Genomic DNA, 15,297 nt, shown 5'->3' with positions numbered 1-15,297 from the left:
CCAAGCCCTGGTAATCATGGCTGCAAAGGTAAAAACGGCATTCTAAAGCCAAGAATACCGCATCCATGGGACCAGACAACATCCCAGGCTGTGTTCTAAATGAACTATAAAACAAACTGGCACCCCACCTAAGTACTATGTTCAGTCATAGCCTCACTTCAGGCTTTGTGCCGATTGAATGGCACACAGCTACAGTTATCCCACTCCACAAGGGGGGATTCACCACGGTCCCTGGGAACTACCACCCCATTAACCTGACTAGCCTGATTTGCATGCCCATGGAACGTATCATTATGGAACTTATAAACCAACGACATGCGTAACCTTCAAACTCTGGACCTCACCCAGTTCAGGTTCGTGAAAGACAGATCATGTCTCCTAAACCTGATTGAAGCAGTCACCAGAGCCGTGGATGAGGGTAAAGTGGTTCACACAGCCTATCTAGACCTCGCCAAGGCATTACACCATCCCCCACTCTGGAATCATAGATAAACTCCGTAAACTGGGCATAAATCGCCAAGTCATGCGATGGGTTGCCAGCTGGCTTACTGGCAGAACCCACACTGTGAAAGTAGCAGACTCCAAATCCAACTCCAGACAAGTGGAGTACCACAGGGTTCAGTCCTGGGTCCACCCTTGTTTGACATCTACCTCTTTGAAGTTCAGGCCAGCACAGAGGATCTGTGGCTAACAAAGTTTGCAGATGACTGCAAACTGGGAGCCGTTATCCCCAAATGATGTGGACATTCTACAAAAGGGCCTCACTGAGACGGATGCCTGGTGTAAAAGCCATGGCCTCAAGCTCAACGCCAAAAAATGCATGGTCATCCCATTTGGGAAAAACCCTGTGCCCATGAACTACCACATAGGCAGTAGTCCACTTAACACCGAAAGTGTGAGACCTTGGGACACAGGTGGACAGTGGTCTCCTATGATAGCCACAGTAGTCGGGAAATCCTTCGTTCTGTATGGCACACCTCATCACAAAAGGTTTCTCATCCAGAAAAAAGGAGATCATTCTTCCTCTTTACTCATCCCTCAATAGACCTATTATACAGTACAAAGCCCCATTTGGTATGTATAAGACATTTACATCAACTGGAAAGGCCACAAGTACCTCTGAGGATCACCGGCCTCAAACAGATGCCCTGTGCAGACCATCTAAAAAAAATTCCAGCTCTACTCAGTCGCATATCGCCTCCTCGGAGGTGATCTCTGCCTAATGTACAAAGCCATGTTTAACCCAGAGCAGTTGGACATGCTACACTTGGAAAAATCCCAATTCCTCTGAGCCACACGATCCAGGGACCTAAACCCTATCACCACAATAAACGAAAGATGCTGGAGGGTTAGGTTCCCGTCCCAGAGACTCCCCATACTCTGGAACAGACTTCCCATTCATGTGAAGCGGAGCACCTCATTAGCCCTCTAAGAAAAATCTTGACCATTGGATGGGAAATAGTAAATTCACCCTGGGGATCACTTCTGTGGCTCTGCTTGACAGGGGCACAGGAAAATAATTTTTGGGTGGCGAAAGCCAAGGAATCTTTATGGCTAGGCTTGTACTTGGCCCTAGGGACAGATAGCCTAGTACCTACCTACCTATGAACCTATTTACCTCATGGTTTCAGTAATGGGAGTATCAAATGTTAAATGTTCAGGGATAGGTGTTCTGTCTGTGAGAAGTAGCTGACAAATTGTCTTAGGATGTATGACTCCCTTGTTGTTGCAAGTGGGAGCTTGTACACTAATTTGAGTCCTTGTGGGTACCATCTTTCATGATGTCCTTGTCCTCTCAGGCATTTTCAGTTTTAAGAAAATATTCAAGGGGTGGTGCTTGTGAATTAAATTAATTGCAAAAATAATACACTATTTACATGAGGACCTGTAAAACGTATAGGGTAAGGATTGGTCAGGAAAGTATGATGGTACACTTTAAATACAGTGTTGGAGCTTTACATTTTGCCTAATTCCCAAAGTTCAGGTTTAAGGCAGTTAAGTCATGATCTCTCATGTTTTTCTGTAGCCAGTAACATGTTTTCTTTAATATGTTTGCAAATCCACATTTTACATGTACAGCTATTCCTTTTTAAGGCAGACGAACACTCTAACCCAAAGATTCCTGGAGTTCATAAACTCAAATGCCATGGAACAACTAGTCACCATCCCCACAAGAGGTGAAAACATACTTGATCTCATCATCACGAACATGGGATCAAAATGTTCAACACTGGAAGTATACCCCTCACTGGTGAGATCAGATCATAAACTAATCTCGCTGGAGGTCCTCATCCCGCCCCCACCTGAAACAAAAAAGACCACAGTGAAAAACTTCTCAAAAGCCGATTTCACACTTCTAAAAACTAGTGTGGTCTCCTTTAAGGCCCCTGAGCCAGTGGTAAACATTACTCAAACCGCTGAATCACTTACAAATGCCTTCTACCAGCACCTACAGGACTGCATGGATCAGGCAATCCCAAACAAAACTAAGACTCTCTGTACCAAAGGCAAGCGTCCAGTCTGGTGGACCCCAGCCATAAACAAGCTCTACAACAAAAGGAGGAAGCTACTACAAGATAGAGCAAAATCCTTGAAAGGTAAGACACCTTTGATCATTATAAGTAAAAAACTAAGAGCTCTCATAAAATCATCCAAGGCAAATTTTGAGAGAAAAATCGCCAAGGACTCTAAAGACAATCATAAGGCCTTCTTTAGCTATGTTAGAAACCTAGGAGGAAACTCCCAGATATGCTCAGAATTGGTTCAAAATGATGTGAAAATTACTGAACCTACACACATTGCTAACATACTGGCTGACAGGTTCAGTGCAAACTCCCCTCCCCAAAGGAGAGAGATCTATTCCAGAGGATTGTAGCCCCCCAAACATCTCCAACGCCCAGCTGAGAACTGCCCTCACTAAGGCAAAAAACACAGCATCCATGGGACCGGATAGTGTCCCCAGCTGTGTGCTTCATGAACTCAACGAGGAATTAAACCCACAGTTAGAACAGCTGTTTAATCTTAGCCTCACCTCAGGATACGTACCCAAGGAGTGGCGCACGGCGACTGTGTGGTCCCACTTCATAAGGGCGGTGCCTCCACAGACCCTGGAAATTACCGCCCCATTAGCTTGACAAGCCTTATCTGCAAAGCCATGGAGAGGATCATAATGGAACTCGTAAATAAAGACATAGGGAACTTGCAGACTTTGGATCCAACCCAGTTTGGCTTTGTCAAAGGCAGATCCTGCCTCTTAAACTTGGTTGACTTTTTCGAGACAGTCACCAAGGCCATTGATGAGGGAAAGGCAGTCCATACAGCCTACCTCGACCTGGCAAAGGCCTTGACACAATACCCCACTCAGGTATCATCGAAAAACTCATCAGCTTGAATGTAAACCCATACATCACAAGATGGGTTGCAAACTGGCTAAGCGACAGAACCCACAGGGTCAGAGTTGCTGGAGCCATGTCAGACTCAAAGCCTGTCACAAGTGGTGTCCCACAGGGCTCAGTCCTGGGTCCACTCTTGTTCGGCATCTACTTTTCTGAAGTACAAGCAAACACAGGAGGGTTATGGCTGACAAAGTTTGCAGATGACTGCAAACTGGGCGCCATAGTCGAAAACACATCTGACACAGATATCCTCCAGAAGGGCCTCACAGAAGCGGATAACTGGTGCCAGAGCCATGGCCTGAAGTTAAACGCCAAACAATGCATAGTCATACCCTTCGGGAAAAACAAGGTTAACCCCTAGCTACCATATATGTGACAATCCACTGAGCACAGAAAAGTCATCAGGGATCTGGGGACCCAAGTTGACAGTAGTCTTTCGTTTGACACTCGTGTTGCTAAAGTAGTTAGGAAAACCTTCTTTATCGCCCACCTGATCATGAAGGGATTCACATCTAGATCAAGGGAGGTCATCGTCCCCCTGTACTCATCACTCATTAGACCTATGATTGAGTACAATGCCCCGTTCGGAATGTATCTGACCAGACACCTGATGCAGCTTGAAAGGCCCCAAAAGTTCCTCACCAAAAGGATAAAGGGTCTCAAAAATATGTCTTATGCTGCCCGACTGAAAGAACTCCAGCTTTATTCAGTCTCATACCGCTTGCTCAGAGGTGACCTGTGCCTGACATATAAGGCCATGTCAAACCCAGATTTGATGAATATGCTTCACCTCAAAAAATCTAGATCCCTCAGAACCACAAGGGCAGGAGACTTAAACCTTGACACTGTTATAAATAGAACGTGCTGGAGGGACAGATTCATCACCCAGAGACTCCCTATGCTGTGGAACAAAATCCCGGTACATGTGAGGCAGAGCACCTCGCTGGCCTTGTTCAAGAGGAATCTTGACCAATGGATGGGAGATCGCAGATATACCCCAGGGATTACTTCAGTGTCACTGCTTGACAGAGGCACAGAAAAATGATAGGCATAGTTTTTATTCAAACTAAAGGGGTGGCGAAAGCCACATAACTATGGGCTAGGCTTATAAATGCCCTTGGGCAGATAGCCTAGTATGAACCTATGAACCTATGTCATAAAATCTTAGTGCATGTAAAACTTTTGCAGCTGAAGATGAAATGTTACTGCAGTTGAAGTTTTCCTTATTTCATTGTCCTCTCCTTCCATATGTAGACTGAGGCATTCATGTTTGAGAATGATCTGATAAGTTTTTTCCTCTTATGGGGAAGGCAGTGTTGGCCTTGGAGAATCCATACATCTACTTTTGAGTTAGAGAGCAGTAACATCTCTCTTATTCTTAGACCTATTTAGTTGCAGAAAGACTATGAGGGGGTGATTGAGTAATACCGCCCAAAAGAGAGAATCTTGATGCTGGTTAAAGGCATTTATATGGATACTCACTAAATCAGCACTTCCTAAACGAGTCTTTAAAAGTTATATTTTGTAGCTGTGAATTGTGGTTGTGGGTGTCGTAAACACAGGGCCAAAGGCCAGGTGGATGTTGCACTGGAAGATTAATCACCAAAATTATAATACATTTCTTTATAAATGAAAATACTACTTGAAATCATCCAAGGATTAGCTTGTCATTATTGGGGCATTCCTTCTGACCGAGTAGCTTCATTGCGAAGTAAAACTTTAGGGACTGCCAAAGTAGATACCAGAGTTCAAAATTTAAGATTACTGACTTTACCCGCGTTCAGATGCTCATTAAACTGGTTAGTAAACTTTTGTAGTGTGGAGCAGTACAGAGACAAGTTATACTCGACATCCTGCTGACTTCGACTTTTGTTACTGCTCTGTTGGGTCTTTTCTTAAATTTCAGTAAAAAGTTCATAGTATTTATGGCAATTTTCACATAGTTCTTTAGCAGCAGTTTTAATCATCTTGCTTCAGTTTGTTGCTGATGTTCTTCGTCTCACATTGCTGCAGTCATAACCTGTGGGTAGTCCGCTGTCCTCGGTCGGCCCGAATACCAAAGAGCTAGGCTGGCGTCGGTCATTGTCGCCTAGAGCTGACGTCAGTACGTAGTAGTACTTAAGCGCATGACCGCCATATCCTCAGTCTTTCTTGCCGCATGGTCCGAAGCAGAAGCAGCGTTTGCAAGTGCCGTTCGGCGTTCTGAAATTTTCATTTATCGAGTTTCAGACCGAAGACCAAGTTGGGCTAAGTACCCCGTTGGGGAAATTTTTGTCTTTCCTTGCCTCAGTTATCCGGATGTCAGAAAAAGTTAATAATTGTATTTCTTGTGGGAAACAGATACCTCATAGGGATTATCATTCTTTCTGTATTCCTTGCTTGGGGCCTGAGCACGACGTGGTCGGGTGTCGCTTTTGTGCTAGATTTAATAAGCGCACCATTAAACGAAGATTAGACTGTGCCAGGCTTGTTTTTGGTAAACGGTGTAACTATAACATGCCGTCGGATCCTCCGCCCGCTACCGCTAAAAAGCGTAAGGATAAATCTTTAAGGTCTAAACCGGATGAGTCGTCCGTTGCGGACGCCGGTTCTACGGAGCCTCCGGTTGAACCTGTGGATCCTGCCGAGGGTTCGGCTGAATCCCAGGGGGAACCTTTACTTTTACAGGAGTTGGCCTCTCGGGAGTTAGGCCAGGCTGAGGGTGCTTCTCAGGCGTCTGTAGTTCCAGCTTTACAAAAGGTTATTAGGCCTTCTACTTCAGTGGCTAAAGGCCATGCTAAGGCCAAACCTTGTCTTGTTGGCCCTGGTCATAGTTCTAGCTCTCTGGCCCCTGTTCCTAAAAAGCATATGTTGAAAATGGCAGAGGACTTGGTTACTTTGATCAGGGGTTCTTTGCCCCCCCCCCCCCCCCCCCCCAGAGAAGAGGCCTAGGGTGGAGGCAGATTTAGAGGGAATGGATCATTCCTCTGACTACTCTGAATCCTCAGCTGAAGAAATTCAGGATTTCCCTTCCTATTCAGATTCGAATGCAGAGGACTCCTGTCCGTCTGCTTCTCCTCCAGAGGATTTTTCTTTTTCTGAGACTTTACATTCCATGAGGGAACATTTCAAGTGGGAAGGTCAAGATTTTTCAGATTCTCGGAAAAGGCTTAGGGAATTTTTGTTTCTGCCACAACATAGGCCCTTGGCTATTCCTCCTGTCTTAGATGTTGTTCAGGATGTTTTTTCTGAATCTTCCCTTAATCCTGATTCTTTGCCTCCGGCCCCTGTTAAGCCAGACAGGTATTACAGAGTTCCAGAAGCACATAAGTATTTGTACAAGAGTCCTAGAGCTGATCCGGAAACTATTATTCAAGGTCCGAAGGGTGTTGGGGCTTCTGTGGCTAAGAATCCAGTTCCTGTGGATAAGGATTCTAGAGCGTTCGATAGGTGGGGGTAAAAAAGTGTACACCTCCTCTACGTTAGCTATGAGGGCTTTAAATTGCCAGTTTCATATGCTGAAGTATCAGAATTTTTTGTTAGGCCAATTGAAATCTAAGGTGGATGCTTTATCTGAGGGTATAGAGTGTAAGGAGCTCCAGGAGTTGGTTCATGCATCAGATCAAGTTGGCAAACATTCTTTGCAGTGTGGTTTTGATGCTCTTCAGGCTTCATCCAGGGTGGCTGCTACAGGTTCAGTTATTCGTAGACATGCCTGGCTTGAGGATCAGAATTTGTCCGAGCATGTTAAGGCTCGGATTTTGGATGCTCCTCTTCAATCTGAAGTACTTTTTGGCCCTCCTGTGGAATCAGTTTTGAAAAAGATGGAAGATAAGGCTAAGTCTATGCAGACGGTCAAGGATTTTATGCAGGTGCAGCCCCCTAAGTTTAGTAGGAATTGGCCTGCTAGAGGATGGTCTTATCCTTCTTCGGATTATCAGTTTAAGGACAGGTCTAGACGTGGTAGAGGCAGGGCTCACGCTCAGGGTTCTTTCAGACCTAGGACTTGGAGCTCTCCTGCACAGTCTTCTGGTGAGGGTAGGGGTCAGCCCTTTCGTAAGCAGACCCAATGACCTGTATCTTCCGCTGCCAGACCCTTCCTTCTTTACTGGCAGCTCCTCTAGGAGGAAAGTTGGGACTTTTCAAACAAAACTGGAATTTGGTCACCCAGGACCAGTGGGTGTTGGATATAATAAATCAAGGTTACAAGTTTTATTTTCACACTTTTCCTCCTTTCAAAGGCATGCCGGATGTGCCGCCTCAGCAAAGGCTGGAGGCCCAGGAGCAAATTTCTCTGCTTTTGCAGATGGAGGCAATTCAGGTGGTCCCTCCGTCAGAAGTAGGCCTAGGATTTTATTCCCGTCTATTCCTAGTGCCAAAGAAAGGAAACACTTGGAGGCCAATTCTGGATTTGTCCATTCTCAATACCTACCTAGACATTCCAAAGTTCAAGATGTTAACATTACAACAACTTCTGCCTATGCTAGGCAAAGATCACTGGATGGTAACCCTGGATCTCAGAGGCCTATCTTCACATCCCTATCAGGCCCAGTTGCAGGAGATTCCTGAGATTTCGGGCTGGTACTTCATTATCAGTTCTCTGCATTGCCCTTTGGTTTATCTACTGCCAGGGTATTCACAAAAGTTCTGGCTCCTGTGATTGCTTTCTTCAGACAGAGAGGAATACAAATTTACCCTTATCTGGACGATTGCCTGATTCTTGCTCAAAACAAAGACATATTACTACAACATCTCCAGTATGTAATGGCAGTTTTAAGGTGCCTAGGGTATTCTGTGAACGAAATAAAGTCTAGTCTAGTACCCTCTCAGGACATGTGCTTTCTGGGTGTGAGACTGAATACAGCTTCTCAGATGGCATTTCTGACCCCGGACAAACAAAGAACTCTTCATCTTTACTTCCAGCAGTTATCAGTAATGTCCAGGCTGACTGCAAGGACAGTCCTTCAAGCCTTGGGGTTCATGGCATCTTGCATTCTAGTACTTCCCAATGCCAAACTGCATATGAGGAAGCTACAATGGTATCTCAGAAGTGTGTGGACTCAACACTGCCACGGTTTGGACACTGTCATTCGGATTATACCTTGCATCCAGAAGGAATTCTTGTGGTGGGCTCAGGAATGTCACCTAAACAAGGGACTCTGTGACCCGACCAGAGGCGAGTCAGATCCGAACGATGGATGCCTCGGACTTGACTTGGGGAGCACACTTCAATGGGAAATAAGACATGTGGCCTCCCAAACTACTACATTTGCATATCAACATGAAGGAGATGTTAGCAGTTCAATTTGCTTTGGCCTTCAAGGACCTGCTTCAGCCGGGACAGGTGTTGATTCAAACAGACAACACAACAGTCATGTGGTACATCAACAAGCAGGGGGGAACCCATTCCTACCCTCTTTGCAGGCGAGCAATGATTTTGTGGGAGACTGCTCTGAGTTTTCGAATCAATCTTCAAGCACGGTTTCTGCCGGGAGCTCAGAACTCCCTAGCAGATATATTGAGCAGGCAAATTGTGGATCCCCACGAGTGGAAACTGGATCCTCAGGTTTTCAAACAATTGACTCTGGCTTGGGGAACTCCAGACATAGATCTGTTCGCTTCTCCACTGAATTTTCAACTTCCAAAATTTTGCACAAAGATGTTCCACCCAGATGCTTGGAAAGTGGATGCTCTATCTTTCAGTTGGAACAACCTTCACGTTTATGCTTTTCCTCCTCTGCCTCTTCTCCCCAAGGTACTCTTGAAAGTCAGGCAGGACAAGCCTTGCATGATTCTAATAGCACCAGATTGGCCACGTCAGCATTGGTATCCTCTGCTGAGGAGTTTAATCCAGGAGCCTCCTTGGCTTCTGCCACAGGTTCCTCATTTGTCCCAGTCAAACTATCATTTTCTCAATGTTCAGGTGCAGTCCCTCCATCTGACAGCCTGGCGTATTCTGTGATGGAGCCGGTGGGGTCTCGGCTTCCTCAACAGGTTTTGAATGTCATTTTGGAAGCCAGGCGGCCTAGCACTAGAAATGTTTATGCTGATAAATGGAAGAGATTTTTTTCTTTGGAGCACTGCAAAGGGCTTTGATGTTTCAGTGCCTAATTTGAGTTTTGCACTACAATATCTTACTGAATTACTGGACAAGGGTTTGTCATTCTCTTCTGTGAAGGTTCATGCTGCAGCCATTTCTGCTCACTATGATTGTGACCCTCCTTTATTTTCTCATCCTTTGTTCAAACAATTTCTTAGAGGAGCAAAGAATATAAGACCCCCACGTAGAGCTCCTACTCCTTCCTGGGATCTCAATTTTGTTTTGGAGAAACTTACTTTACCTCCTTTTGAACCTGCAGCTACGTCTGAACTGAAGTTTTTGTCTTGGAAGACTGCTTTTTTGTTGGCCATTACTTCTGCTAGGAGGGTATCTGAATTGCAGGCACTCATGGCAGTTGAACCCTTTTTGATATTTCATAAGGATAGAGTTTCTTTGCGAACTAACCCTACTTTTATGCCTAAAGTGGTTTCTAATGTGGCCTTGAACCAGTCTATTCATTTGCCTACTTTTTATGCTGATCCCCAAAATAAAGGGGAAAAAGTCTTGCATTCTTTGGATATCCACAGGCAGTTACGTTACTATTTGAGCAGAACTAAGGAGTTCAGACAGACTCAACAGTTATTTGTTTCTTTTGCTTTGAGTTCACAAGGGAAAGCTGTTTCAAAGCAGACTATTTCAAAGTGGATTGGTCATTGTATTGCCTTTTGTTCTCATCATGGGAAGGATGTTCCTGCTGGGATCAGACCTCATTCTACTAGGGCTACTGCCACTTCTACTGCTTTTCTAAGGGGTGTAGCTACTAAGGTTATTTTGGAGGCAGCTACTTGGAGTTCAGTACACACTTTTACTAAGCATTACCATCTCCCTCTTTATTCCAAGTCCAGGGCTGGGTTTGCCACTGCAGTTTTACAGGGCATGTTAGCAGCTCCTAATGCTTTGTAGTTTGCCAGCCTCCCTTTTCCTTTGCTTTGGGATTCTACCCACAGGTTATGACTGCAGCAATGTGAGATGAAGAACATAGTACAGTTTTGTACCTACCATAAATGTAGATGTTCGAGGATCCACATTGCTGCAGTCCAATTATCCCTCCCTCCTTCCCCTCTATAGTGGTGGTTGCTGGGTTTCTTCCCCTCTATAGTGGTGGTTGCTGGGTTTCTTTTTGGGATACTCTTTATTTCCACACTGGTGGTTGTTGGGCTTTTACTACTTTAGTTCTGGCCTTCATTTTTAGGCCTTCTGACATCTGGGGCAAGAAAGACTGAGGATATGGCGTCGGTCATGTGCTTAAGTACTACTACGTACTGACGTCAGCTCTAGGCGACAATGACCGACGCCAGCCTAGCTCTTTGGTATTCGGGCCGACCGAGGACAGCGGACTACCCACAGGTTATGACTGCAGCAATGTGGATCCTCTAACCTCTACATTTATGGTAGGTACAAAACTGTACTTTTCTTTGCTGTTTTATTAGAAATGGTTAGGAAGGTCTAAGTCATTAAAAATGTAGTTGTGGGCATAATTCCCAGTCAGGAGTGTCTAAAATGCCTTGGGGGGGGGGGGGGCTTATTTTGAGAGCAGTGCAGATTATGTGCTATTCTGGCTTTTGACTCTTGGAGGTGGAGAGGCTGAGGCCCAAATTTGGGTTTTATGATGTACAGGAGGTTTGATGTGACAGTACGAGAACCTGCGGTCTGATAGGAAAACATTGGCAGCAAAAAAGGATGTGTGCAGTAGTTCAGGTTAATAGAATGAACAAGTATTTTTAGAAGTACTTGCATTTATTTTATTTAGTGGTTTGGACTGAATTGGAGTTTTGTTTTTAAGCCACTTAATTTGTGAAGTTTAAGCAGGCACATTGGAGTGTCATTTAATTATTTGCTCCTGTTTTCTGCTTTTTAAGAGGCAAACTTGAATTATCTTTAACTTGGTGGCATTCAGGACGTGACTCATCTAAGGAGGCGAGCAACAAATGGCAACCAACACAGGACTATGACCAAGCCAGTGTTCAGTGTCTTGGAGGTTTGAGAGAATTGGCAGAAACATGGTGTACAGTCACAGTTGTAAATATATTTCCAATTTGCAGCACTTTCATTGAAGTGCTAAAATGGTGTGTTTTTTTTTAATGACTAGCTGCACCTTTTAACGTACAGCATTTTTTAATTTAAAAACTTGTAAACTTATTAAATATGTCCACATAACTTTTCTTTGGCTTCTGGTGATCTCACAAAAGGGCTAGCTTGTGAATATATCCCTAGATTTTTAGTATGACTGTGCATGTGCAGTAGTGCATCTGTTAATGTCTGTGGATGTATTTGCACTACATCCCTCTGGTGTCCTCGCAGAGGGCTGAAATAAAACTTAAATTTCTGAGCTGTAAATTCATATTGCATGGAGGAATTATTAAATGTTTTCAGGATCTATTTGGACAGATGCAGACATGAATGTTTTTGCCATTCTCTGCACCACAGAATGTGGTGCAAAATGGTAAGTAAAATAATAAAAAAGATCTCATTTTCCTTAAAGTATGCATATAATGAGCTTTAGGTGAAATTCCACTTGATATGTAAACGTGACAGATTGAATTTTGGAAATGTAACTATGTATGCTATTGGACCCCATAGCTACTCCCTTGTTCTGTCTGAATACCTAATGTATATTTTTTTCCTTCTCCCCAGGAGTTGTTGCATCATCAGGACCTGTGTACAGTTGCCCAGCTTTCTTTGCCAGCCCACTTGAAAGAAGAATTTTGGTTGCAGACCCTGCTTGCTATTTTTTTTAACCAAAACCCAACAGATGTCACAGTTTACCTGAAAACTTATACACTTTTAAGGCAGAGGAGCCTGACTTGAGACAGAAGTGAGGAAACTTGCAGGGATCCTCTTTTGTTTGGTCTTGGGTCAGAGAAAACAAGTACTCTAAACGGCCATGTCTGACACACTGGAGTATAATGAAGTGTATCAGGAGGTGAAGGGTTCTATGGTGAGTAACTGTTAGCATTACACCATTTTTATTTGTTGTTCCAGTGATAATAGGATTCTTACTTGTGCATGAAATGCATTTAATACCAGGATTCTTAATTGAACAATAAACCTGCAGTTAGGTTGCCTGAAGCCCAGTGTTCCATGGCTAGTGAGACTGTCTACTTTGTCTTTCACTAAGAAATTGTTATGCAGTGAGCTTTCAATGAAGAACATTCCATTAATATTGAAGACACATTTTCTCATTTTACTAGATAAAGGAATGAGAAGGTGCTTTTGATGCACTTCTTTGTCCTTAACTTTAGATTTGGCTTTTTTTCCGTTCTTCAATGTTTGCCCGGGCATTGTTGTAAAAACGGACAGTTAGCCAGATTTTGACAGTTTCTGTCCTCATACCTCCCCAAGCAAGACCTGTACATCGGAGTGATTATTCAAACTGTAGCCATTCTGTCTGACTTTCTCACTCTTGCTCTCTCTCTCTCACGCAGAGACATTCACTCACACTAAGTGACGAAGTATGCAGCAAGACTGTACAGGCAATGCAGACTGATGTTTTCCCTCCTAGCCACCTTTGCTGTAAACTGCTAATGACTTTGTAACCTGGCTTGCTATGGTGTCTGTTGCTGTCATGGTGAAAGTAAATATCTTTTGCAAGGACTAGGAAGTTGTATAGTTGTATTCAAGAAAACTGAAGTAGTGAGAGTTTGGAATTTGCAGATATTTGTACCATATTAGTAAACCCTGTAGTGTAGCTTTACCCAAGTACCATAAGTTTGTTAGATTCCATTTTATCCTTCTGTGTAACCATCAGTAAAACAAAATGTGTGAAAACAGCAACTCCACAAAAGTACTGAATAGGAATCCTGTATGTCAGACATATTACCATCACTAAGAAACCACTAAACATTTCTCCTTAAAATTATTTTTGAGCACTTGTGTTTATTTTACATACCTCCTCAGAACACACTCATTCAGACTGGGCAGTGTATTAGCATTCAACTTCATCTGCCATACTAGTTACCTGAATTGTAAAAGGGAATCTACATTCCCCTTAAGGAATTTCTTGGCTTTCAAAAGCCATAGCATGCTTGCACCCATTGCATGAAAAAGTCCCAAAATCATTCTCTAATGAATCTACTCTTCCTAAACAACTTATGTTCCTACCCTTTTTATCTGAAAAAAGATGGGTGCCTTACCTAAGATTCTACTGAACTCTGCATTGTCCAAAATTATTTTCCTATCTGCCTTAAATGTCTCCTTCAAGGCATAAGAATTTACAGGGTATGTTGTGAAACATGCCAAGATGTAATCTTTACATTTTTAGTCATTGTATAATAGGCCACCTTTTTTTCCTCTCCTTTTAAAATTGGACTGAATCCTTCTAACATATCATTTAAATGATATCTTATAAAATAAGATTATATCCTGTCACTAAATAGCTTGTCTAAGTTTACCATTTCTTCCAGAACACTCTGTCCACACTTAAGTCTCGAAGCCCTTATTGCCTTGTTCCATTATGTTCATCTTTGCAAGACTGCATGTTTGCACACTGTGCAAAGAAACATTTATGAATTCTGTTTTTCTCTAAATCTTTGAAGTAATAGAATCATTGATGTTCATCGTGTTTCACTGCTGCAGTCATTACACTTGGGTTATCCTGCCGTCAGGTGGTCCCGCAGTCGGCCAGAGTTCCAAAGTCTTGGTCTGGCGTCTGTTGCTGTCGCTTCTCTGACATCAGTGCTCCAGGGGTATACAAGATGCAGCCGATGCCATTTTCTTCGGTCTTTCTTGCCACGCGGTGCCCGAAGCAAAAGTAGTTAGCAAGTGCTGGTCGGCAGACTCCTGAGATTTTCTAAGTCTAATTTCAGAACCGAAGTCTTCAATAAAGCTGAGTACCCCATTGAGGAAACATTTTCTTGCCTCAGACCGATGTCAGTAAAAGTTAATAATTGCATTTCTTGTGGGAAGCAAATACCTCATAAGGATTTTCATTCTTACTGTATTCCATGCCTAGGCCCAGACCACGATGTCACTAGTTGTCTGTTTTGTGCTAGATTTAACAAGCGCACTATTAAACGTAGGTTTGATTTTGCTCGCCATTATTTTGGCCGAAGGTTCAATTACACCATGCCATCGGAACAACCGACCGGAATACACAAAAAAAACACAGCGACAAAGATAAGGACAGGCATCAGAGGGTCCAAAACAGACGAAGCCTCTTCTAGGCCAGTCGCCGGTTCTCAGTGAGGTCCTTTCGCAGCCCCTGACACCTGCTACCTCAGAGCCACAGGCCGCCTCAGACTCCTACGTGGGGATTACTAGGCCTATGGAAACTCAAGGTATTGGGCCTACGGAAATTAACCCTCAGATGGGTCCGGAGTTGCTTAGCAGGCATCTGCTTCTAATGGTGTTTTCAGACCTTCACCGATTACCATCAAAACAACAACAGTCTAAAACTCCATTAAAGACAAAGAAACAAATACAGCATTCACCTGGACAGGCCTCCATGCCTAAAAAACAGATGCTAAAAATGGCTGAAGACCTAATTACTCTGATCAGGGGTTCCCATCCCCCTCCTGATAAAAGGCCTAGGCAGGATACAGACTATGATGCCTCTGACCAGGTTTCCATTTCTTCTGAATCCTCTTCAGACCAGGGATACTCTTTACCCCCCTATGAGGACTCTGATGCTGAAGAATCAATCCCTTCAGCCTCTCCTCCTGAGGATTACTGTCTTGGGGAAACTTTAATACCATGAGAGAGCATTTCCATTGGGAGAACCGGGATTATTCAGAATCCAAGAAAAGGCCCAGATTTTCTTTTGTTGCCTCAACACAGACCCCTTGCTATTCCGCCTGTGTTGGATATTGTGGATGATGTGTTCTC

At 43.7% G+C, this 15,297-nt stretch overlaps 1 protein-coding gene across 1 annotated transcript in view; it reads left to right on the top strand.

Annotated features, from left to right (window-relative positions):
- SSRP1 (structure specific recognition protein 1) overlaps window positions 1-15,297 on the top strand; it is a gene marked incomplete in the record, with an annotated part of 1,053,281 nt that overhangs the window by 104,695 nt on the left and 933,289 nt on the right. The window contains 1 exon segment of the mRNA XM_044084178.1: window positions 12,109-12,412. Coding sequence (XP_043940113.1) covers window positions 12,359-12,412 — 54 coding nt within the window.

The sequence above is a fragment of the Protopterus annectens genome, chromosome 9.part0 (genome assembly GCF_019279795.1).
Source record: "Protopterus annectens isolate FY-2018-M chromosome 9.part0, PAN1.0, whole genome shotgun sequence".
NCBI classification, from domain to species: domain Eukaryota; kingdom Metazoa; phylum Chordata; order Ceratodontiformes; family Protopteridae; genus Protopterus; species Protopterus annectens.
Note: the sequence above shows the minus strand (reverse complement) of the source record. Positions and strands in the feature narration are given on the sequence as shown.